This window comes from Neodiprion lecontei, chromosome 2, assembly GCF_021901455.1.
Source record: "Neodiprion lecontei isolate iyNeoLeco1 chromosome 2, iyNeoLeco1.1, whole genome shotgun sequence".
Classification (NCBI taxonomy): Eukaryota; Metazoa; Arthropoda; class Insecta; order Hymenoptera; family Diprionidae; genus Neodiprion; species Neodiprion lecontei.
Genome location: NC_060261.1, coordinates 65173 through 88241, shown reverse-complemented (window position 1 = coordinate 88241; position 23069 = coordinate 65173). Strand labels below are relative to the sequence as shown.

Genomic DNA, 23069 nt, shown 5'->3' with positions numbered 1-23069 from the left:
GACAGTAAATAATAATACGCACAGACGATGTTCGAAACTACATGCCTGGAATGTGAATACTGTTAATAATTGCCGGCCGGATAATGTGTCCCAAGTGTCTGGATGTCGTCGCCAATAGATTTATAGAAAGGTAATCTTTATTTGCAACCGTGTATTACAAAGCGATGCGTTCTTAATTTAAATCATAATTTTTACCATTGGTCATTCTTATATTTGAGTTCAGTTTAGTTTATTGTTTCTCATATGAAGGTTTTCTTGTTACATTTTGCAGTGCAAAATCAATTATGTTTACTGTTACATTTGTAGAGGTAGATTCCCGCGCTTCTTCGTGTAGAGTGCCGCGCCGTTTGTTTGTTTGACACAACTTGTGCGCAGGGTATGCAGGGGTCGGGTATCTCGCTTCAATTATTGTGTATATGTTGTTTTCCCTGTGTTACGGTTCATTATTTCAGTTGCGTTTATTTTGGGTTTGTTATTTTCTCGAATAATTTTTTTTTTCTTTCTTGAATATCTATTCTTTTAGTGTACAGATTATTACACTTTACCCATCGATAAGAATATATATCGTTCGTGTCTGTATTTTATGTTGTGTTTCGATTTGTTCCGATCTCAATGACATGCGATTCTATATTTGTACGTGTCAGGCGATTCTGCAGCGGGAGTGAAATGTTGCATAGCTTTGGAACCACCATTGGACAAATTATGCTGCAACAATGAATCTCCACAAAGGACCGTCACTGGTCTATGCAAGTTACACGTCCTGCAAATCGACATGTTTCCTTTTTTTCCCTTTACCGTTCAATCCATGAAGTCAATTATTAATTATCAAAGGACTTAATCAAACGACAAATTGTCCTACGAACGGCAGCAAATTGCAGTTCTTTGCCGTACGTACAATTACCTACTCTCGTGTTATGTCGGCATTTGCGTTTTTATTGGTAATTATACACTACTACTACATCGAATTTTTGGTACTCTTTGGTTTTTGGTGAAAATGATCTTATCATTGCGTTAAGAGGTAATCTGTAACGTTATAAACATTGATTGGTATTCAATCATGAAGCTTTGCCATTCTTTCTAATTACTGGTCCCTGATCGGCATGACGGGCACGTTGAATACAGTTACTTCGAACTACAGCACAATTACTGTTATCGTAATTCTACTGGAAGCACCATCCAAGAATGTATAATATATTGTAATATCTGAGGCTCACTAAACGATCATATACAATTTTCATTTATAGCTAGTTTTAATACAAGACCACAACCTTTGCAGTAGAAGTTATTATAGTTGCTGAAACTTTATGATGCATAGATTATTTGACAAATTTTATGGCTTAAAGCATGAGATTCGTATTCTGAACCTGGGAACGCAAGCTGAAATAAAATGCCAATAAAATTAATTATGTAAAAAAAATTCTCACGCCTCGTGTTGAAAACGAAATTTAAATTTCTTCATCAATTGGAAGGATTTATTCAATTTTATATGCGAGTGCACCAAGCAATATTAATCCTGCCACAGAAGAAATTCCTTATGTAAGTTTGTACTAGCAGTGACAGTCTCAGGACAAAATCATCGTCGGTAGGCGTACGCACATAAGAGGAGTCAATAAAATTCTGAAAGTGAGGCGTACTTGCATACCTCTTTCTGACAACAACAAGTTACAAACTTTCATTATCGCTAGTATTAGATTAGCACGAGCCTGGCTGAAATAATGTTTACTCCTAATCCTGAGTCTTATACCTGAATATTGATTTTTGGACAATTGCTAGACTCATAAACTAGTTACAAATAATACATCATCGCGTGTGTCCAGCGATCTTGAATACTTCAAAATGTCCGGAAATTTCACAAGAGTACTTATATAAGTAAATTTTTTATTTCTGGACGGATCGGAAATACACGCACACGCACACACACCTCGAAATAGCGCTGCATAGTTTACAGATTACTCCTATAACGCATCACAAAAACTCGACTGTCCAATATTACTGTAGTATACATACCTATAGGTATAGTACTGCGAAGCGCGTTTTGATGTAAATTCAACACTGTTTGGGTAGTATTTCCGAAAACTTCTTGTATTTTCACCTGAGTTTTCTCATACCCTAATATTTACTCTCGGTTGTTTGTTTGAAAATAATTTTTCGTTTCTCTCCAATTTTCAATCTAAGAATAAATATCTCACATTTGAATACATCATGGGTGATTGCAGTAAAACGTATAATTTAGAGTGGACAAATGCTGTTTGTTGAAGAAAGCAGAAAGTTTTATTTATTTCCTATGATGATTGGAAAACTAAGTTTCTGAGTCTGGCAAAATGGGTACTTTGATTTGAAAAAGTTGGAATTCTCGAGATATTTTCAAGTGCCTGACGGCTGGACACCATTATTGATGATTAAGCAGGAGAATTCTCCATGAATAAAATTGGAGTCAGCTGGCATATTTTCTTATATCGCTTTGCTGTAACTAATATGATATTGGTAATATTTGGATTCGATTGAATTTAAGACCAGTTCCTTTACTCGCATATTTCAACATTGGATGTATATTGTATAATATTAAATGAAAAAATATTTAATATGTTGATGAGAATCTGAGCTGACGTATAGCTGTGGCAAGCTAGAGCTTGCAGATGATTATCTGCAGCAACGAGTTTCGTCATTTGTACTAAATATGTGTATTCAAGAACGTGATTACATCAGTGGCTTTTCCATTTCATTGGGCATATCCTACCCTCTCCAGAGGTAAACACAAACTTCTGTCAAGGTATAGTTGTGAGATGGCGATGTTGAAAATGTTGTCCATGTTAATGAAAGTGTCTATGTGTTAAAGAAGATGATAATAATGTGTACCGCATATTAGACAGAGGGAAAACTGACGGTAGCAAATAATGATAAATGAAATTTGTTAAGTCTGGTACCATTTAAATGTCACTTATTGGCTTCACTTGACACCAGTTTGGGATCCTGAGAGGTAGCTGTCGATTATTGATGTAGTTTATAAAAGGATGTAAATACTTAGTTAATATAACCGAATCAATACTCAAATGTAACTTCAAGTTTCAACATAATCATAATATGTACATATATGTGTGTCTGTTATGTACCACGTATAACTCCTTATACGTTATGCGTTATAAAGTCGTATATTTAAAAACTGTGTAACTATATGTTAACGGGAACTAAAATCAAAAAAGATATCGTTTCCAGTCTAAATGTTACAAAAGCCAAAATGTCGTTCAACGATTGTAATTAAGGGTTAACGCTTGCACTCAAAATATCAACGAGTACTTTCTTAGAAATCGTAACATTTGTGAATTCAATTTTAGATGCAAAATAATCAGTTTCACCATTTGAATTTGAATATATTTATACAGTATTCGTTACTCTTTACTATTAAAAAGTGACCACATCAGTGTTCAGTGCATTATGATCTAAAAGTAGTGATCAATGTACAACTACTTTCACATTGTCTGTCTGTACATGATAATTATTGTAACTTCCATAAGTTTAATTTAATGCTAATTTTATTTGATCTGGTGTGAAAAATTCATTCTCACGTGCTTTTGAAAGGTCGTCTAGAAACTGCGGTTCCTCAGGTTTACCAGGTTTTCCACAAATTAACATGTTGCGGGGTAATGGAGAAATTGGACGACACCATAGATTTTTACTTTGTTCCTTCCCTTTTTCGTGCCGCTAGAAGCACTAGAATTGACTTAAGTTCTAGTGTACATGTAAGATTCGTTGGTATTTTGTATAAATAATATTGATACGTACTATAACCATTGCTTATATCGGATACTATACATATACAGAAAATATCTTTGCTGCTTTTTAAGTATGATTGTTATGTAATTAAGATATTATATAAGTGTTCATATACTAGTTGACCCCATCAAGTATAACATTACGAATATGCTCCGTTTCAGGCTCTAGCCTGCTTACTGTTCTTGGGGCTGCACAATCATCAAAGCTTAGCGCCAAACATCACGAAAGTTTATCGATAATAGCGATTTTATAATCGCTATCCAGAGCACCTATGGGAACATGAGTCACATTGAATTTTTTGCTTCCAATTTCGAACCATACCTGATTATAAGAAACTGTCGAGTTATTATCAAAAACTCTGGAAATTGGGTGCAAACCGAAATTGCAACCTTACGTTGTGTTTTTACACTATTTTCACTATCATTTTATGAAACCTTGTTCAACGCATGTTCGGAATGCCATGCGATTTGAGGCGTAACAAGCATTTAAAATTGAATCATGAAATTTGTCGGCATCTGAACTAAGGAAATAACTGTACTCAAAATAAATTTACTGTTCAGGTATCTCGCCCGACGCTCGTAGTATTAATATACTTACTAATCTATAAAAGAGAACTGTGTCATCAGCTGTACAGGGTAATTTGTTCGTTGCTGAACATGAGAACCGAAACAAAAGAGAGCCGTGTAAAACAACTGCGTCAGTTGTACTCGTGTTCACCAACGAATCAATGACTCTGTTTAAATCACGGACTACTACATTGACTTGAGTCACGTAAAGACCGCTGAATATGGCAATGGCCCAAATGATCCTGAAGGTAGTTTCAGGTTCTTATTTTTAGTCGGATCAACTTCTGATCAGGTCGGTAACTGCCGAGTACCTGCCGACGCCTGTCGCCTGTCCAAAACTCGAGACACTGTGATCCCTTTAAATTAAGCAGGCTATCAACATTTTCAGTCAACACTACTGTACGTAGTTATTCATTCGATGTCAGATAGGTATAGTTTATTTTGAGAGCACAGTGGAATATTTATATCTATTTGCATTCCAGTATCATACCTGCCGTGGTTCAAGAAATTTCTTGCTGGCTTTTAAACGACCTGCTTTTAAGTCTAACCGTTACCTGTCAGATCTTAGGATATCCCTTCAGATATACCTACTTCATTCAGACTTAGGATAAACTTAGAAGTAGAAGTCATTAATCACTGCATGAAATTCCCTTGGTAAATTTAGATTATATCACATATAAGTAGGGATTAACTTGGAACATTTGTTGATTTTATATTACCATAGTTGAGAGGTTGTTTTAGAAAACTTTAAACGGGGTTCATTAATGATTGATTAATACCGCTGGCGTTAAATACGCTTGACTATAATTTGAAATGTTATTAATGAAAAGTTTTTCATTAGAAACTGTGTATCTGTTTGATGTTTAGCTTTGTGAATATTGCTGAGCTCAAGTCTCAATTCAAAACCAGTACTTCCACAGTTGAAGATCTGCTAAATGATTGGATATCAGTACTCACAGCAGCCCCCATTCCCCTAATAGCAATATATCTTTTGAATGTTCTATCCAAAATGCAAATTTGATGATTCTTTCATTTATCCTAATCTACACAATTTTCCTGCTAATTCCAAAATCCCGGCGGCTTTTGACTTTCGTGTGCTACGTTTTGAAGTTCATCGGATTATGTGCTAATAGCTTAGTATACATTTTCACGATGACTACAGCTATATGCCAATCAACGTGTGCATCACCACAAATATACGTACAGGTCGGGATGAAATTCCAAGTATACATCCGGTCACCGTCGGTGACAATAAATTCATCTTGTGCATGTAATATTCTCTTTTCACTCAAACTGTGCGGACATTTTGACTCGAAAGTCCTTCCGTATCTCGTTGCAACTTTACGTTATAAGGTTTTGTCGAACAGTTTGAATTAGCGTTGATTTTTCTTAATTGAGAGGCAATTGTGAAGTACTTTTGCAGTGAATTGTCATGCGGTAGAATGCAATCGGTAAGAGACGTTATATCTAATTATCCTGTAGTATCATCTGTTATGGGTGATCCAGAAACAGATTACCAACGATAACGGGAACGAGACTCGATACGAACATAGTACAGGGACCATGTTTTGGAAGCCAGGGATCAGAAACAGAGTTAGCCTGAGCCGCATAGTCCTTGCCACAACAAAGCTGAAGACGCTGGGTGTGGGTGTGAGAAGATTACCGTGAGACCACATCAGCTTTTGTCGTTTCACTCATAATTAGGCCGCGAAATAGACTTGTATTACTTTCGAGTATTCCTTGGTTCAATGACTAGCTATCAGTCTTGTTAGTTGAACGTAATGCGAGGTCCAGTCACTCGCCAAGTTGCATATCCGCAAATACTCAAATACCACAATTAGTGTAAATTTGCATAAAAAAAAGTTGAGCCTAAATTGCTAGATTCGCCAATTACTGTGCTGGTGAACTTTATTAGAATGAAAATTATTTAACATGTGTGGAAATAAGGGGAAGAACGTGTAGCCACTCCTGTACGATACTTGAAGTGAGTAATAAAATTACTATTTTTATAAGACAGTAGTCAAGCTATTAGACAACGTTGATTTCATGCATACTTGACTGTAACGTCAAAAAGTATATTGCTACGGATAAATAAGGAAATCAAATAACATTTACTAAATCTAGTTAGGCTTGTAAAGTTACGTACAGATTTATTTTTAGCTACAGGTTTATATAAGTCAGTGTTGATTTAGCGGGTTCCTGACAATCGCGATGAGGTCAACCCACAGTGATTAGCTCGGTAGACAAACGTTTCTGCTACGTTCACTGCAGCGGTAGTGGCTTTCCATTACTTATCTGTGCAAGTGCGTCTGTGTGCAAGCAAGTGCTCAATGTCAGAGTGAACAAGTTTGTGCGCCGGACTCATTGTTGTATACACACTCCACGAAATCCTTGTGGTATATACTGTATGCTGATAGTGATTTGTAAAGTTCACATTGCTGGCACCAAAGTCGACGTTTGAGTGATAATAATTGAATCTCATTCGTTTAACGTTGAAAATCACATTGCAAATATTTTTCAATGATCCAGTTTTAAAATTTGTTATATACTAATCATGATTGCAAGTTACGAATTTGTATGGAACGCCGTCACAATGATATAACATTTCAAAAAGGTGGAATAAAATCTTGACAAAATGCCTTTGTCTTATTTATCTGAATTAGTACAATCGGTTTCAAAAGTTATTTTAATAAATATGCATGTGATCATACGTGATGGTACCTACTTTTCTTGAAACATGCGTATATTTACTGGGGGTCCATTAATTACGTTACACACAAAGTGGAAGGGAGGGATCCAGAAGGTGCGGTGGGGGGCTACAATTATAATACAAGTGAATATGGTTATGGGCGGATTGATCGTAAGAATATCATTTTGAAGTTGAAAATTGGTTGCATTTATACTTTTTCAACGCGCTTTATTCAAAACATTCGTGGACCGACTTTTCGGCCGCGTTTAATATTCATACGCCGAAAAACAGATAATGTCTTCATTCGACGCTTACTTTTGCTCCTTGACAGTCGTTTTTTTAGTTCTGATATTTATTTGTCATTAAAAATCAACAAATTATACAAGTTTCCGTTTGATAAACAATGACAATGATGCCTTATATTTGGACGAAGAAGACGTTGAGACTTCCAAGTTTCCCACCGCCTTCCAAAAAAATAACAGTGCGTGCTATGTCAGTAATGAATAATGTAAAAGAAAAGCCTGAATTTCTTGTTCAGTCAAACACAATATAATAATAAGAAATTTTTTTCTACTGATTTTGAGTACCTATCTATTGCCTGAGAACGTACAAATTGTTACTTTATTTGAATATATTGTAATATAATGATAATATTAGGAGTGCTCTTTTAATTAAGTTCTAAATAAAAAATTGCTAAATGAGTGTAGTCACAACAGGGGCGGGAGGGGGAGAAAGTTCCACATGAATGTGACTACTTGTGACAGCGACGAGGGAAGCATAGATTTACATCCAATATATGTATTCAGTTTACTCAGTCGTCTCGAATACCTACATTTCTGGACCGCATATAGCTGCACTTTTCCAGTCGTACGTTTTTCCCCAGCCGAATCGCGAAATTAAGTATAACCAATGGTGACTTCGCAGTTTTTTCCTCTTAAAGAGTTCTTATCAACGTTCTTTCAACCCTTTCAGACGCACCTCTAACACGAAGAAGGAAACAAAAATCTGAGAGAAGAATTGCTATGAAGATGCGTTCAGAAATCTCCAATAGAATATATATACATAAAAATCTAAACAGCTAAACCAAACTGTTTTTGTAACTCTGTAAGTTTTAATAGTAAGATGTAATGTACAGATTTGCGCAAAGTACTTCCAAGTACGGATAATCATGTGGTCTGTTTCCATTAGAACAAGTATCAAGTATTTCTTATTCTTATTGTAAATTTCATTTTAAACTATATTCTTATAGTTTTTTCTATTTCGACTTGATATTAATGCTATACACAACTGGCACATCACAACCACTGTAGTCTTCCATTTTCTTTCATAACCGTTGTATATTTATATATATTTAACCCCGACTCAACGGTAATGGCCACTTTATTAACCTGAAAAACGGGACGAATGTAGCATAGGTATAATTCTCTCATCATTTTTTCGCTCAAACTTACTTTCTCCCGCATTTGCGAGGGAAAAGTTATTATTTCCCGCTCATTTCTGGGAAAACAGCAGCACTTTTCTCCCGCTAATGGGGTAACTACTTTTCAAGTCAACAATTCTCAGTCAAATTATTCCCTTGTTACATAATGTACTGATATATGTATGTCGTGAAACATGAAGTATCATTTGGACGAGGTATGCATTTGTTATTGGCTGGTATCGCGCTTGTATCCAGAAATTGCATATGTTGTGAAGTTTGTTGATATTATCATTACACTCCCATTTGGACTTCAATAGGTACAAAATTACTTGTTTGAAATATTTGAGAGTCAATCATATATTATTATGTTAAAATTAAATCCATTTAATTCACATGTTAGAAAAGTTGATGCGTCACAGATAACGTTTCACTGGAAGTTGTAGAATGTACTAATTTTGTGTTATTATTTCTTATTTCCCAATATTTTTCATCTTTGGAACATATGATTGTCTACACTTGGTAATCACTCACAATCTTGAAGTCGCAATTAAAATCATTCATTTGAATGCATTGAACTATTTGTGATGCATTATTTCTACGAAATGTAGTCACAAAATGGTTCGAAAAATGAATCCAGTTGCACGTCTTATGAATCACGGTGGAATCCCGCGGTTAAAGGGCTTAGATATACACATGCATTACGTGGTATGGAAATAGCATATTAATTGGTATGTCCACCGAAATAAAACGTGGCTAATGCAATGGATACGAATGGAACGAACATGTGATATAATATATAGGAAAAATTATACAGCATTATTGTTGATGTGCTTTTTCTGGGTGTCCAATTGAGATTGTCCATCAGTTTATCAGTATCAATTTCAATATAACGAAAAAATATTCAAAGCAATAACGATCCTTTGAATCGCAAATCTCCCCGATATTCAGCTATAGAACGAAACATACAAAATTACCAAGGGCGGTATAGGGAACATTTGATGCCATCGAAACTCACATGCCGACGATAGTAGCGTAACATGTAGCGTACGAGACTGAGGAAGGGGGGGACTAGAGTTGAAATGCCCAGCGTATCGATGCGGACCTGAGCGACGACTCGCAAAAATTGTAAAAAAGTGTCACATTGCTCAAGCACGTAATCGGCAAGCTGAGGTTTGAAACAAGTCCGGCTATACTTGAACAAGATTTTCTGCAGTTTTCCTTGTCCCTTGTGTGAATGCGGGTGTTTATAGTAAATATCTTGAGACGGCTGCAGACTAATCTGTAATGGTACTAATCCACCCCTCCCTTACCCTGCACAAGCTGTCAGCTTATGGGGACATACCCGAAAGAGTATAGCGGGACTGTAGTGATTGTTACTATTATTACTATTACTATTATTGCAAGTATTATTATTATTATTATTATTATTACCATAATCATCATTATTATTGTTATTGTTGTTGTTGTTGTTCTTGTTATTGTTATTATCTGTTACAATTGTAATAGTATGTACTTAGTCGTTGTGAATTGCTTTGATCTTAAGTTGAACAAAGAGAAAGGGACCATTGTTGTACCAATCGATGCCTGAGCCAGTCAGATGGTGAGGTAATGTGACTGAATACACTTGCATACCAGAGCCAATGAATAGGCCATCAAGATGCTGGCTGAGTGGCCCAAGTTGCTAATATCGAGGATGATAACAATCAGGTTTTGCTATATTTACACTATTCACCAAAAGATTGAATCGAACTGGTAATATTATCGCAGTTTCTATAACTGAGGTCACTCAACTAAGGCACATTCTTGTTTCCCATGTGTTTATACACATCACTGTACAACAGTGGAATGGTGTTTGCGAACATTCCAACACCGAAAGTACCCCGCTAGTCAGGACATACTAATCATCAACTTGCTCCAATTGTACTTAAGGTTTCTTAAGTAAAAATTTGGTTCATGGTATAAAAAAGTCATTGTTAGATAGTATTATTGTTTATTTGTAAAATCAAATATTCAAGTAATAGCTTGATACCGCAATCATTCGTTTTCGAGTGAATTGGCTATATTACGTAGTATTAATTATAGAATCTAATTAGATATTTGAAAGGATAGTCGATATGGAAGTAATAAACACATTCCAAGAGTATTCTAACCATTCTTCATACAAAGACGTAACATATAGATTTATATAAAATATGTAGAACTGTATAAATGTGCGCCTATGCCGGGCATGTATGTACATGCCACACGATCTTATATGATCGTTATGCATAGGGGTCTTGACATATATCTGGCTAGCATTGGAGGGGGGGATCGGCTTTTTTCAGGTCATGGTCCTACAGATATACAGACACGAATGTAGGAAAATCATCATATCATCATCACACATCATATATCATACATCATACATAGTATTAAAGATCCAAATAAAAATTTCGGATTTTCGGAAGTTCAGAAATTACATTTTGACGTCACCGAAAGTTTTTTTTCTCTTATATGTTCGACCACCAAAATCAGTCAGCAAAATTCCTCAGTCCGGAAATAAATGCGCAGCAGAGAGGACGTGCGAAAATCGCGCTCCGGGAATTTGGAGCACCAGGTACTCTACATTCTGGGTACTGCGTTCCAGGTCCTCTACCTGGTGAACTTCGACGTTCAGGACGAGCGCTCCGTAGTTCCTGGGCTCCAGGTCGTCTACCTGGTGTATTTCGACTTCCAAGACGAGCGCTCCCTAGTTCCTGCACTCTAGGTCCTCTATCTGACGAATTTTAACTTTCAGAACTAACACTCCGTAGGTTCACCTGATAGATACAAGTTTCCATTGATACTGATTCAATTATAAAATCCTACGTCAGCTAATTCCATAAGGTTGTATCTACCAAAAATTCTTATTTCACTTTTTCTGTACCGAGGTCTTCATATCATACGCGATTGTACCACTGAAATCACGTTTTCGGTGGTGACCACATTATGCTATTCTATCAAAAAAACGCTCATGGATTGTAATGTGAGCTGTAACTTCGGTGGTCTGCCCTAGACGCATGATTATTTCGATAATAAAAAAACCCACGGTATGTATGATACACGGTAACTAATGTATAATAATTGATGTGTTCCTCAATAAATCTTATAACGATATTTTCGTACTTGAAGTTTACGAGGACGTAGATTTTGCAAAATATTACGTTCCTTGAGAAATCCTCTTTTCTTAGATAGGATAAAGAAAGTATGCTGGTGATATATACCTACATGTCAGTGTGTAGTGTATATATTTAATAGTAATCAGTAATCCTTGTACATAAGATATATCATTTATGATTCGTCCGCCTGTGTATTAACTCATATTCATTGAAAATTGCCGGCGTCGATCTTAGTTGATATCCAAACAGCCGTGGAGTACGGTACGTACGGTAAGATCGTGGGGACATTTGTTTAGTGAGTTCCAAGGTGAGTTCAATTTATTGTCAATAATGTTATTCGTTGAGTATATTTCACTAACAAAGCAACATGTATGTATCTACATACGTTTTAGGAACCAATCTAGAAGTACAGGAACAATCGAAGAAAATTGAAAATAACGAAAACACACCTGTCGGTGAGTTGCTAATATAGTACATAATCAGACGAATGGTATACTGTAAGTATAGTGGAGATGTGGCTTTAACCTGGTGCGATTTTTCAGAGCGTCAAAATGGCGTATTTCACACGGCAACAAACAAAAAATTATGTCACGCAGTTTGAGAGGAAATTATTTATGCTATATATATTACGATGTATACGAGTAATATTATCAGGTAGTCAGTTAAATTTCACTATTTTACGAACATAGGGTAAACCACTAAAAGTAAGGCTTATCCAATTGAATGAGCGAGCGTAGCGAGCGAACGAGCATAAAAATCAACCATACTAGGCGTACCGACCCCGAGCGAGCTTTAACGGCCAAGGGTTTTAAGGGGAGGGTACACCCATCAATTCGTGTATGTGACGGAAAAGTCCGATCGGGCCAGTGATTTTTTTTCGATTACTTCTTTCCACGCCGAATGCAACGCAGAAGACCGCTAAAAAATAACTTAAATATTTAAACAATTTCTACCAGTGTCATTGCGAAGGAATCGACCTACTTCAAATTCCATGCCCCTATTTGTGAGAAATGTTAAAAAAAGCTCCCAAAAAAGAATTCAAAATTTTAAATCAATTGTTACGACCTCTGAAGCATTTTTTCAGAACAAAAAAGTTGGTTTTGCCGAATATCTCCATAGATATGAGTTTTCTGACGAAACATGTAGACATCAAAGCTGCAGGTCTTGTCGAGAGGCGTATATTCAGTCCTATACATTTTTTCGCTTACTCGCATATTTTTATTTACAATGATTGAGCACTCGAAATACAAGTTTTTCTCGACAAAAATATAACTCTTACGGCAACGTTTATAACATCGATAGAGTATTATTTATTTAACAACGTTTCAGTACCTTTAGTACAATACAGTAAAGCTATACTTATATGTAACTTATGTCCTTATAAGACTAAGATACATGATTAATATTTTCATCGCTAGCGAAAAGGGGGCGGATACAGAAAATCAGTTTTTCATACAATTACGTCAAATTATCGAGTCTTATTGGAAGCCAGTGCATTTTCATCGGCAAGCTGAGGCTTTTTCACATAAAAATATTCTTTGTAGATATTTATTTGAAATTAAAAAATTCATACTTTTTACAAATACTTGAATCCATGCTGCAACAAAACCCGGTAAACCTTAGGCAAACATTATCACAAAAGTAATAGAAAAATCTACATATATTGCACGGGTTGTAACTATTGGAGGCATTGAAAATTTAGTTACAAGGGTATAGAATAAACGTTTTACTGTATTTATTAGTAACCAGGATACAGACATATTCATACCGTATATTGGTAACAGAATTGACATACAGGCACAACTCAAACGTTGAAGATAAACATAAAATCAGATATTTTTATCTGTTATCAATGAACAAGGAACATACGTGTATATTTATGCCAATAAAGCACAGTGAAATCAACGATTTAAAAAAATTAATTGATTACTCATTTCATGCAGACGTATCGATAAATTGACCCGGACGACAACACGGATCGGTTTACGGATTCGTTAGACTTCATGTTTTTGATTGTTATTACCCGCAGATTGCGAAATATCGTTATCAGAATTTATAATTGTTGCAAAATTCGAGCTCACTTCATTAGATTCTGCAGGAATACTAACAGCAGAATAAACTGACACTCGCATTTATCGTGTTACGCTCCGACGTATGTTTTTTACCAAAGCTGCAACCGCGAGTTCTTGGGCCCTCAAGCCAGAAAATTCAATTGAAAATTATAAATTTGCACAACTACTCTTATCATGAATCACTATCTGTTCTAGCAATGATGGTAGCGAGCATCTTCCGCCGCTTCGACATTTATTCACTTATATTTTGTCCCGGGTACTTCACTGCGGCTGTTGAACGAAATTAATGAAAAATTAAACGCAGAGGAAGAACGTAAAGCGTAGTGGTCTTCTTCGATTTTTGAGTTCCGAAGAAATTAAACTGGACGATCGCAGCTTCCAGTCGTTGGCGCTCTTGGGCACGCTTTGTTCGCCCTGCATTTGGTGCATAAATTTATACGCTCAAATACGAGCGAACGGTTGGTAACATTAATAATTAATCTAGACTCACCGAACAGTTTGGTTTACTTTTAGGGGTTATCTTCTGTTGGCATCAACTTAATAAGTTTCGAATTTTCAGAAAAATAGGTGAAAATCTATTTCAATAGTAGGTCATTTATATTTCTTGTAGATAGTCAGTTCAATTCTGCGCGGCTGAAGAAGAAAAGCAAACCTCTGCGTTGTCCCGTTGAGGTTACGTATGCTCGTAATTGTGACAGAGGTGACAGTGGCAGAGGAAAAAGAAGCCAATCTATTTTCTTCCCGGCGAGTGATTATAACTGCAACAAGCTATACGACGGCCGAAGGAAATTGAAAAATAATTTCCCTGAAAAACCATCCACTCCCCGGAGTCGTCACTCGTTACGTTCTGTCGGAGGTCAGGTTCTGATGTTTAGATATTAAATAATATAAGAATCATAATGTATTAAATAATGCGTATACCTGTACGAATTGCGACAATCAGCTGGAATTTGTAGGATTCCCCTTCATCGACCGATCACTTTACTCAATTATTCTCAACGTATATGCGTATCTTTCGGCCGAATTCAACGATTCTCGTCGCAGGTTGATTTTGACAATGTTTCTTTTTTTTCTCATCATCAAGAAATTACGGACCAGTTCGAATCTCCCGAAGGTACTTTCAGCGTGTATAAAATATTTGGGGATGGCAACTGCATGTATCGTTCAGTGAGCTACATAATATGGGGTGACGAAGACGAGCACAGATCACTCCGAACAATGGTAGGTATAAACAAAGTAAATCCTGTCACCGACAATGCAACCAACTCGCAACGTCGTCGTCGTCAGTGCCGATTTTATTCACTTTTTTAGGTGGTGGAGTATATCAAGGATAATTGGCATGACTACAGTGCATTCGTAATGGCGGAATGGAATATCTCCAATCGACAGGATTACTACGAATATATGATTGCTAACGGTACCTACGCGACAGAACTAGAGTGTGTAGTCGCGACGAAACTTTACCACATGAATTTGTCGATTTATCGACAAATTGATGGCAGGAAAATTTTGGAACGGATTTTTCATAACCGGGTAAATAAAAATTACCGTACTGCAAGACTGCTGTTCAGTGGAAACACGGACAGCGGTCACTATGATGTACTAATTCGAGATTGAAATTTATTTACAAGCCTTGACAACCTTCGACTCTATGGCATAAAACTGACTGAAAATTTCACCACATTTATACATAGGTAAATATATTCGTGGCTTTATCACATTTCATATGTTATGTAGTGTATGGCATTACATATATTATGTTTTGTACTGGTATGCTTACAAATATTTTATGAGTATGTATGCGCTGCACCGAGTTGGTGAAAAAAAGAACTCAATAAATCTGGAACATGGTTAGTACAAATCTAGCATCGTACCGAACCGATACATTTTCATAACTCACTGTAGAAGCATGTAGTTGTGTACATGTGTGTCCGTGTGTGCGTGCGTGCGTGCGTGCGCGTGTGTAAATCAGACCGGCCCTTAGCAAGGGTCCAATACAATTTTCATCCGGCTGCACTTCGGGTGAATTTGAGAAACAAATTAATTTTTTACTATTAAACTATGGATTGAAATCAGTTTTGTTGTAGTTTCATCTTGCACTAAGCTTCCGTTTGGGGGGATAAAATTTTTTTGAGCTATATGCTCTGCTTCAACTCTATCATTCAACTACGTATTTGACAGAACTTTCATTATGCAAGGTTACTTCTGCAGTTTACAAAATGTATTTCTAATATTTTCCTGGCATAACGCAACATTATGTTAATGTATTGTAATATAAACTGTATACATTTTTTGAGAAACTATCATTATCTCTACTACGCTTCAACGAACGATAATAAAATGTACAGTCAGACTGACATTGAACTCATGCGTCCTAATTTACGGGAAATAATCACGACTAATCTTCACAACCTTGCCTGTATAACCACTGGGTGAAAGTGTGGATTGCTTCGTAGGCCATGCAGCTGAAAAAAGGTAGACCTATGAGCAGACAGGCAAGGCGCAACAATGATGATGATGATGATGATGATGATGATGATGATGATGATGATGATGATGATGATGATGATGATGACGGTGGTGGTGGTGGTTTAATGTCAAACAATAATCTTCGATGTGAGCGATCATTCCAGAATGATGTGGGCTAAAGCGGTAGTAATCATATACATACATTATTAGCTGCTAACGTATTTTTATTCTAACCAAGAGTAGACACCTACCAGACAGGATACAACGCGTAAGATCCCCAGCTTGTGATCAGAGTGTATTGATCTCTACGAACAGCTTCGACTATATCTTGTGCCGTTTGTTGCTTACTTTGGTTCATTAACCTGATTAACGAAAACATGAAACGATACATGAATATTCGACAATTCGGGGTACTTTAACGAACTATTGTTTCCACTTGTCCCGCTTGGGATACAGCTTGGTGTTAGCTAGCTGAGTATTATCGCTCGCTCCAGCGAGTTGAGGGCTTTACGTACCTTGCCTCCGCCTTCGGAGCCATGGTGGTGAACGTCAGCTGGTTTGCGCTATTAACGTGCTGTCTGATCGCTTCAATAATACCTGAATAGACAACCATCGATAAGGAACAAGAGTATTATAGCGATTGATCAATGTATTGCTCAGTGCCTGCAATATACGTACTAAAAAATTATTTGTATAGTGATAGTCTATTCAATGGCAATTATTTATACAATTCATATCGTGGCAATGCTGACAAATTATACCAGATTGAAGATAGCGAGGATATTCCCAGCTTGTTCATTTTTTTTTTTTTTTTGAACATGGAAAGACTCATTATGACACAAAACAATATTTTTACCAACCAGAAACAGTTGCCTTCGATCCCATATGAGCATCCTCGGTTGACGTCGTCGGTATTACGGCGACGATGTGACTGTGATCGCATTGTATCATAAAAGGTATGAATGCTAAAATTGTCTGAAACATTGGTAAAAAAGAGAATAGTGGATACAAAGCGACGAATCAATTAAATTTTAAGATGTTCAAAAATTCTGTCCCTGTAGTGTAAGGTTAATACGCTGTTGGAAATTTTACACTCGTTCGAAATCTGTTTGTAGTTCCGAAAGCAATGTGCTGAATTTCCGTGTGATTTTCAGCACATCTTATTGGACACCCTTAATTCAATTTGGATTTCAGTGTGCAAATGTTTTAAGATGAGATAAAAATTTTTAGTAAACCTTTCATGACCTCGGGCGTATTTTGAAATAAACATATTTTTTCCAACAGTGTAGCGGTCGATGATTATTTGGTAAACACGCCTTATTCGACAGATTTAGCCGACAAGAATATTTAAAGACCGGGAAATACAGAATAGAAATGTTCTAACCCAGTAATGACTCATAAGATGCGTGGAAAGGGAGGTTATAATATCTTTACTAGAATCCTCTGGGCAGGTGATTAAGACGTCTATATGTCCAACATCTCTGTGAATTTTTTCCGCCACATCAGAGATGTTCGATCTACTCGCTGAATCGCACATGTACGTAATTATCATTCGTTCCGTAGGTACGTGATAAAATTCATTAAACCGCTCGAAGTCATTCATTTTTCGGTGCTGCGACGCGGGATTTGGCGAATTGTTCTGATTTAAATTCAAATCCTGATCAATAAACGCTACCACGCACCCAGCTCTAAAGAACGCCTGAGCCACAGCTCTTCCCAAGTCGGATCCTGCCCCGGTTACCTGTTGGACGAAAACTATCATAATCATTTCACTCTTTCCCCCCATTTGATTGATTTCATAATGTGTGTTATACGTATGTGTAGGTTAAAAAAGAAACTGAATTTATACTTATAGGTACCTCGTAAAATCAGATTCCTCTGCCTATAAACTATAATATGTCTCATACCGTGCAGTGCCCGCAGTATTACCACGAGGCGAGGAATTGATTTATCTGTACTACGCAACTATCGACAAAGTGCGTTTATATCCATACCACAACTTTATAGTTGGTCAAGTCTCTGGGTGGTTTTGGCAGTGTACTCTTTATGATAGCAAGCATAGCCAATGAGAGACCGATCAGTGCTGCAAGCAGTATCTCTGCTCCGAGATAGAAGAAGGTTGTGACAGGAACTCGTGCATTGTGATTTGATGGCTCGCTTTGATGTGTCAACATCCTACACCGGGATCTGATGAATAAAAAAAAATTGAAGTTCAGTATATTGTGGCGACGACGTATCGTTCGGAGAATTTTTATCAAGAAATCAAATGGTGTGACATTTATCCCGGGACAATATTTGGTAGGCAATCGAGCCTGCAGAGTGACAAACGCGAAAACTTTTATGTGACAATTAGTAATCTTATGTAGTACTTTAGCATAACGGTTATTGTCTACCCCGCTAAGACGCGTCAATGTCGAATTGTAGCAATTGCCTGTGATTGATCTGGTCACAGGGTGACCACGGTCAGGCAAAAACGTTGATGTTTCAGGGAACTCTGTTATCTCTGTTATCAGCCGGTGATTTTTTTCTATTTGCTTGCGACTTAAAAAATTGAAGTAAAAAAAGTTATTAGCCGCGCTCTTCCGTACACCGTCACTTCATAGCTTCACTCTTCGCAAATGAAATTAGTAAAACATGCGCTGTGTAATAACGTCCCGCGACGGAAGAATGTAGAAAAGATGTATTAATTAAACGAACGTGTTTCAAATTCGAAAAGGTTCGATTTTGACAGTTCGTGCCGACAGAGTTAAACTTTGTATTTCCCTCATCCGACCATCTTTTTAGTATTGTTTTCTATCTTAGTTGTTCTTGTTCGTATTTTTGAATTGAAAGAAGAAAACCTCATCTCTGTATGTATTTTTTTTTAGCGTCGGTCAGGGAAACAATAGATTTTGACTAGGGGAAGTCTCAAGGATTTTACCGGAATTTCTGTGGCCACCTGTATGGCTATAAAAAGTATTTCAATGGTAATCTCGCATGTAAAATATGTTGACTTAATGCGTATCCTCCAATTCATATAATTACGCGAAATCGAGGCCATCCTTAACGTCGGAGCGGAAGGAGTTATGAAAGCTGTCTATCCTTGGCAGGTCAATGGCTTCGAACTAAGGCCAACCCCAATGTTTGCGATTCTAATAGTCGGAGATTTTGGAGATGCAGCAAGATAAAACCAAGGTATACCCGAACAAAGAGTAAGAATCAGAAGGGCTTGATGTTATAGATGCGAGTATTTTCTTGGCGTCGGAATCACAAATTACAAGCGAATTACGAATTTATGGAACGTTTTCCCTCCCCTAGCATTTACCGACGTAAAATGTGTGTTCGAAATTCTTCTATTTCCGCATTCGCTCCCGAAAACTGGTTTCATGCGTAGCACACGACACACACTACCAACCATGGATAAATGATATCTGTCACCTATAACTTAATTAACGGGGTTCTTACATCGATATTCTTTGTTCACAATATATTTCATCAGTTGAACATTTGTACTTTGGAATTTAGATCCCAACCGTGCGGAAAATTGCCGGCAGGAGTTGAGTGATTCCAATACCTATAATCGCGGCATAAACCGTTAGATATTGATAGGTGAAATTATTCAATTATTACTAATCAATGTTTACAAGCGATTCTGCTGTACAAAATCGACAAGATGAATGGATCGGCAGTGAAAAGCAATCGGTATACAGATACGTATACGCTGTGTATGCCATGAGTATTCCGTGAAACTCCCCGCTCAACGCTATCAGATATAGGCAACCAAAGCTGCATTTCATAATAAATTTAAGAATCAGCCGAGCGTTGAGGCCCACGGGAAACTCTTGGTATACATAGGTGTAGACGTCACGCGTAGGTATCCTGCCGTGTGGAGCAACCTGTACGAAAGTAGTGTGAGGGTTTCATACCTATGCATCATTATACCTTACATACAAGTATACATATACGTCTAAAGAAATCGACGACAGTATTACGAAAGTGATTGTTGTTTCGCATATAATTCTCAAGGTGAACCAGTATAACGTATTATATATTTCAACTAGACATCAGCGCTGATCAGCTCACATTGAACTTGGACCTATCGGGCTTGTGCTATAAATCCTGTCTGCGAACGATTTTTCTGAAATATACTAACCGAAGCGAGAAACACATTGGTGCGATGCAAACGAAATTCACTATTATATGTCGCGTTGTCAATCATTTGGAATGTATCGTAAAAAAAAAGGGTCAGTTTTATTTATTTATTTTTTTACGGTTCCCCTTTGTAAAAGCTGTGGCAATAATATATAAATGGCTGTTTTGAATGCACGTAATTCATGCCCCCTTATCTAGCTAATACTAATTGGGTTGTCTATTTCAAATAATATGCAGTACATTGTCCTTTTCGGGCAGTTATTACCACACCAGCTGGCAATCAGTTTTCATACATCACTGGCAAGTTATATTGAACACAAGCCGCTAGCAATAGGGAAATATACGCGACGCGCAGTCGTCGTCATAAACGCAATACAATATAGTGAAAACATGATGGACGTTAAATTGAAGATTACTATCTATATCGAACATTACTCATTGGGCAAATACCGCATTCTGTACTTACATATAACTGGGAAATTTGAATCGCTTACATTATTATACCTATGTCGAATTTGATACCGTATACCGGTTTACACAATCATTTCAATCACGACTTGCGTTGCATTCGCAATAATATGTGGTCTACACTGATTGTTTACTGAAAACTCATACACATTAAGGCTGACGCCCACTACACCGCGGTGGACCGCGGCGGACCGCGGCGGACCGCGGCGGACCGCGGCGCAGTTACTGTGAGATGCGCCCACTATAGTCGCCTGACCACCCACCGATACTGTTTCTACGAAAAAGAGATATTCTTCAATTATCTGATGACCACCATTTGTCTCAGTCGTCATGGGCACACAATAAATATTCATGCATATTTGCCACTACTTCTTGATTACTCATTATGGATAGCTCAGATGAAGAAGTGTTTAACACGAAAAAAAATTACTAACAATTGTCCATCATAAATTCGATAAAAAGGAAAAAAGGATTAAAAATCAAATGTGCCCGATCTTCCACTCAACCGACAATGCTCATCTTTCGCCACAATTTTTGTTTCTACCTAAACTAACTATTTCGGGTGTGGTCCGTTGGAAAATCGAAATTTTTTTTATTTTGAAACACCCTATTATACATATAATATATGTATAGTAAAAATGAAATAAATTTTAGCTCAAAATATACTCTCTCATTTCTTATGCATAAAAATTAATACGCAAAATAAAAAACAGTCTTCACGAAATCAGCATCATACCCGAACAATAAAAAAAAAAAAAAAAATTTTCACACAAAATAATCCGTTGATCATAACTTGTTGTTCTAAAACTCACATTTACTTAAATTTCCTTAAAAATGAAGTAATTACTTACGTAACATTTATTTAATATCCGTAGGATTTGTTTAAGATGTAAAAATGAATACATTTATTATTCGCAAGAACAGTGGAGAGAATGAAAAGAATCCTTGTAAACCATAACCATTTACATCAAAGTAACGCAGGTTACCCTATTTTTATACTTGGGATGAATTTCGGCATCGGTCGGGTGTTCACACTAGACGACGGCGATGCGCGGCGATGCGCGGCGCACCGCCGAAATATTCCCAACCTGGAACTCGCGAAAAATTGTCGCGATCCGCCGCGGTCCGCCGCGGTCCGCCGCCGTCTAGTGTGAACACCTATATGGATAACTGTATGAGCGAAAATTTCGCCGCCGTCCGCCGCCGTCCGCCGCGGTCTAGTCGGCGTCAGCCTTTAAACCGTATGAAAAACACGAATCACTGCCCGACAATTTGATAATGAAAATACGTTTTCATTATCCCTTCAATACGCATGTAGAAATTACACATCGCAGGTAGGTATGTTTATAGGTATACATGTACGGATGATGATTAATACAAGTTTTCAAGTTGACAGTACAGTTTTATCTGGAAGCAGTTGCATTATAATACTGCAGCGTTGAAACCTTGAATGAAACGTTATTGCGTTGAAATTGTGACAGTTGAACGTAGACCTCGTGTAAATTTGATAGAATAATGATCGATGATTGGTCGATTCACCGTAACCCCATGACGATGCCTATATGGTTAATAAATGTTTATTCGTCAAATGGCTAGCGAATTTTCATTGAAACATGTCAAATATCTAATTCTCTTACCGCGTTATTGCACGAGGCTGCTCCGTTCAGTTTGAATAGCCCCTCGTAGCATGCACCGTAATCAGGCAAGGTTCTCACCGTACTAACCACTTGTTACTAAACAGTGAGAGGCCATTCCTAGGCAAACGAGCCCGCAAACCTACCGCTCGCAACCAAAGGCAAGGTTCTCGTGCTCCCCTCGCCTCCACCCCCACCGCCGTTTCATCTCGAACAATTTAATGTCATGCAAATTTAATGACCGCTAATTATACGGTATACCTGAAAATAAGATACTTTTGCAAGGTTATCTTGACTTTCTCTCACATCTTCGATCGCCATAGTGGTTAATGAAACGAACGTGTATCGGTACTATAATATAGAGCAGCGGGGAAACAAATAGCAAAGACGCACATGGTTCGAAGGAACGACCAGAAAATGTACTGTACAACATTATACGCACACGACATGGGAGTATAATATACGCGACTCATTGTTGGGTTCAAGCTTATTGTTAACCACAAAACTTTCAAGAGAAAAGGAAATTTCATAAAAGTCGATGACCACGAGGCCACATGGCCGCATGGCCCCTATAATCAGCTAGTTACACACGCCTGTGTATCATGTGCATGTATGTAGTACAGACCACTGGCACAGGCACTGATAATGAGGGATAACATCCGCCGGTAGCGTAACCATGACGAGATGACATTTGAGAGATGATAAAACAGAC

General features: G+C 37.3%; 2 protein-coding genes and 1 long non-coding RNA gene across 23 annotated transcripts in view; 1 reads left to right on the top strand and 2 right to left on the bottom strand.

The window, feature by feature from the left end:
• LOC107223342 (phosphatidylinositol 4-phosphate 5-kinase type-1 beta) overlaps nucleotides 1-23069 on the top strand; it is a 62501-nt gene that overhangs the window by 23656 nt on the left and 15776 nt on the right. Inside the window, exons 18-19 of one of the 15 annotated variants that reach the window (XR_006902590.1) lie at nucleotides 25-130; nucleotides 11073-11186. The exons of 3 other annotated variants lie outside the window; for them this stretch is intronic. Coding sequence is in view for 6 of the 12 variants with exons in the window: in XM_046730195.1 (XP_046586151.1) it covers nucleotides 10925-11215 (291 nt within the window). In the remaining 6 variants the exon portion in view is untranslated. Of the gene's footprint in view, nucleotides 1-5; nucleotides 131-644; nucleotides 4335-7998; nucleotides 10905-10924; nucleotides 11582-23069 lie in introns of those variants that run through there. 11 more of the 15 variants (XR_006902589.1, XR_006902588.1, XR_006902587.1 and 8 more) reach the window with 11 other exon arrangements.
• On the bottom strand, nucleotides 13297-14863 carry LOC124292705. The gene is made up of 2 exons (XR_006902598.1): nucleotides 14577-14863; nucleotides 13297-14502 (listed from the first exon to the last, which is right to left on the bottom strand). It is a non-coding gene; the product is annotated as an uncharacterized LOC124292705 (long non-coding RNA).
• Nucleotides 15256-22516, bottom strand: LOC107223348 (epidermal retinol dehydrogenase 2). Of its 7 annotated transcripts, none has more exons than XM_015663010.2 (7): nucleotides 22361-22516; nucleotides 18119-18311; nucleotides 17509-17865; nucleotides 16985-17099; nucleotides 16640-16721; nucleotides 16376-16486; nucleotides 15256-16120 (listed from the first exon to the last, which is right to left on the bottom strand). In XM_015663010.2, exons 2-7 carry the CDS (start codon nucleotides 18296-18298, stop codon nucleotides 16054-16056), a joined length of 912 nt encoding a protein of 303 aa, XP_015518496.1. In that variant the 5' UTR covers nucleotides 18299-18311; nucleotides 22361-22516; the 3' UTR covers nucleotides 15256-16053. The 7 variants fall into 7 exon arrangements, with proteins under 7 accessions (XP_015518496.1, XP_046586175.1, XP_046586170.1 ...); XM_046730219.1 differs by lacking the exon at nucleotides 17509-17865 and adding an exon at nucleotides 21710-22281 and having other exon boundaries at nucleotides 22361-22506; XM_046730214.1 differs by lacking the exon at nucleotides 22361-22516 and adding an exon at nucleotides 21710-21855.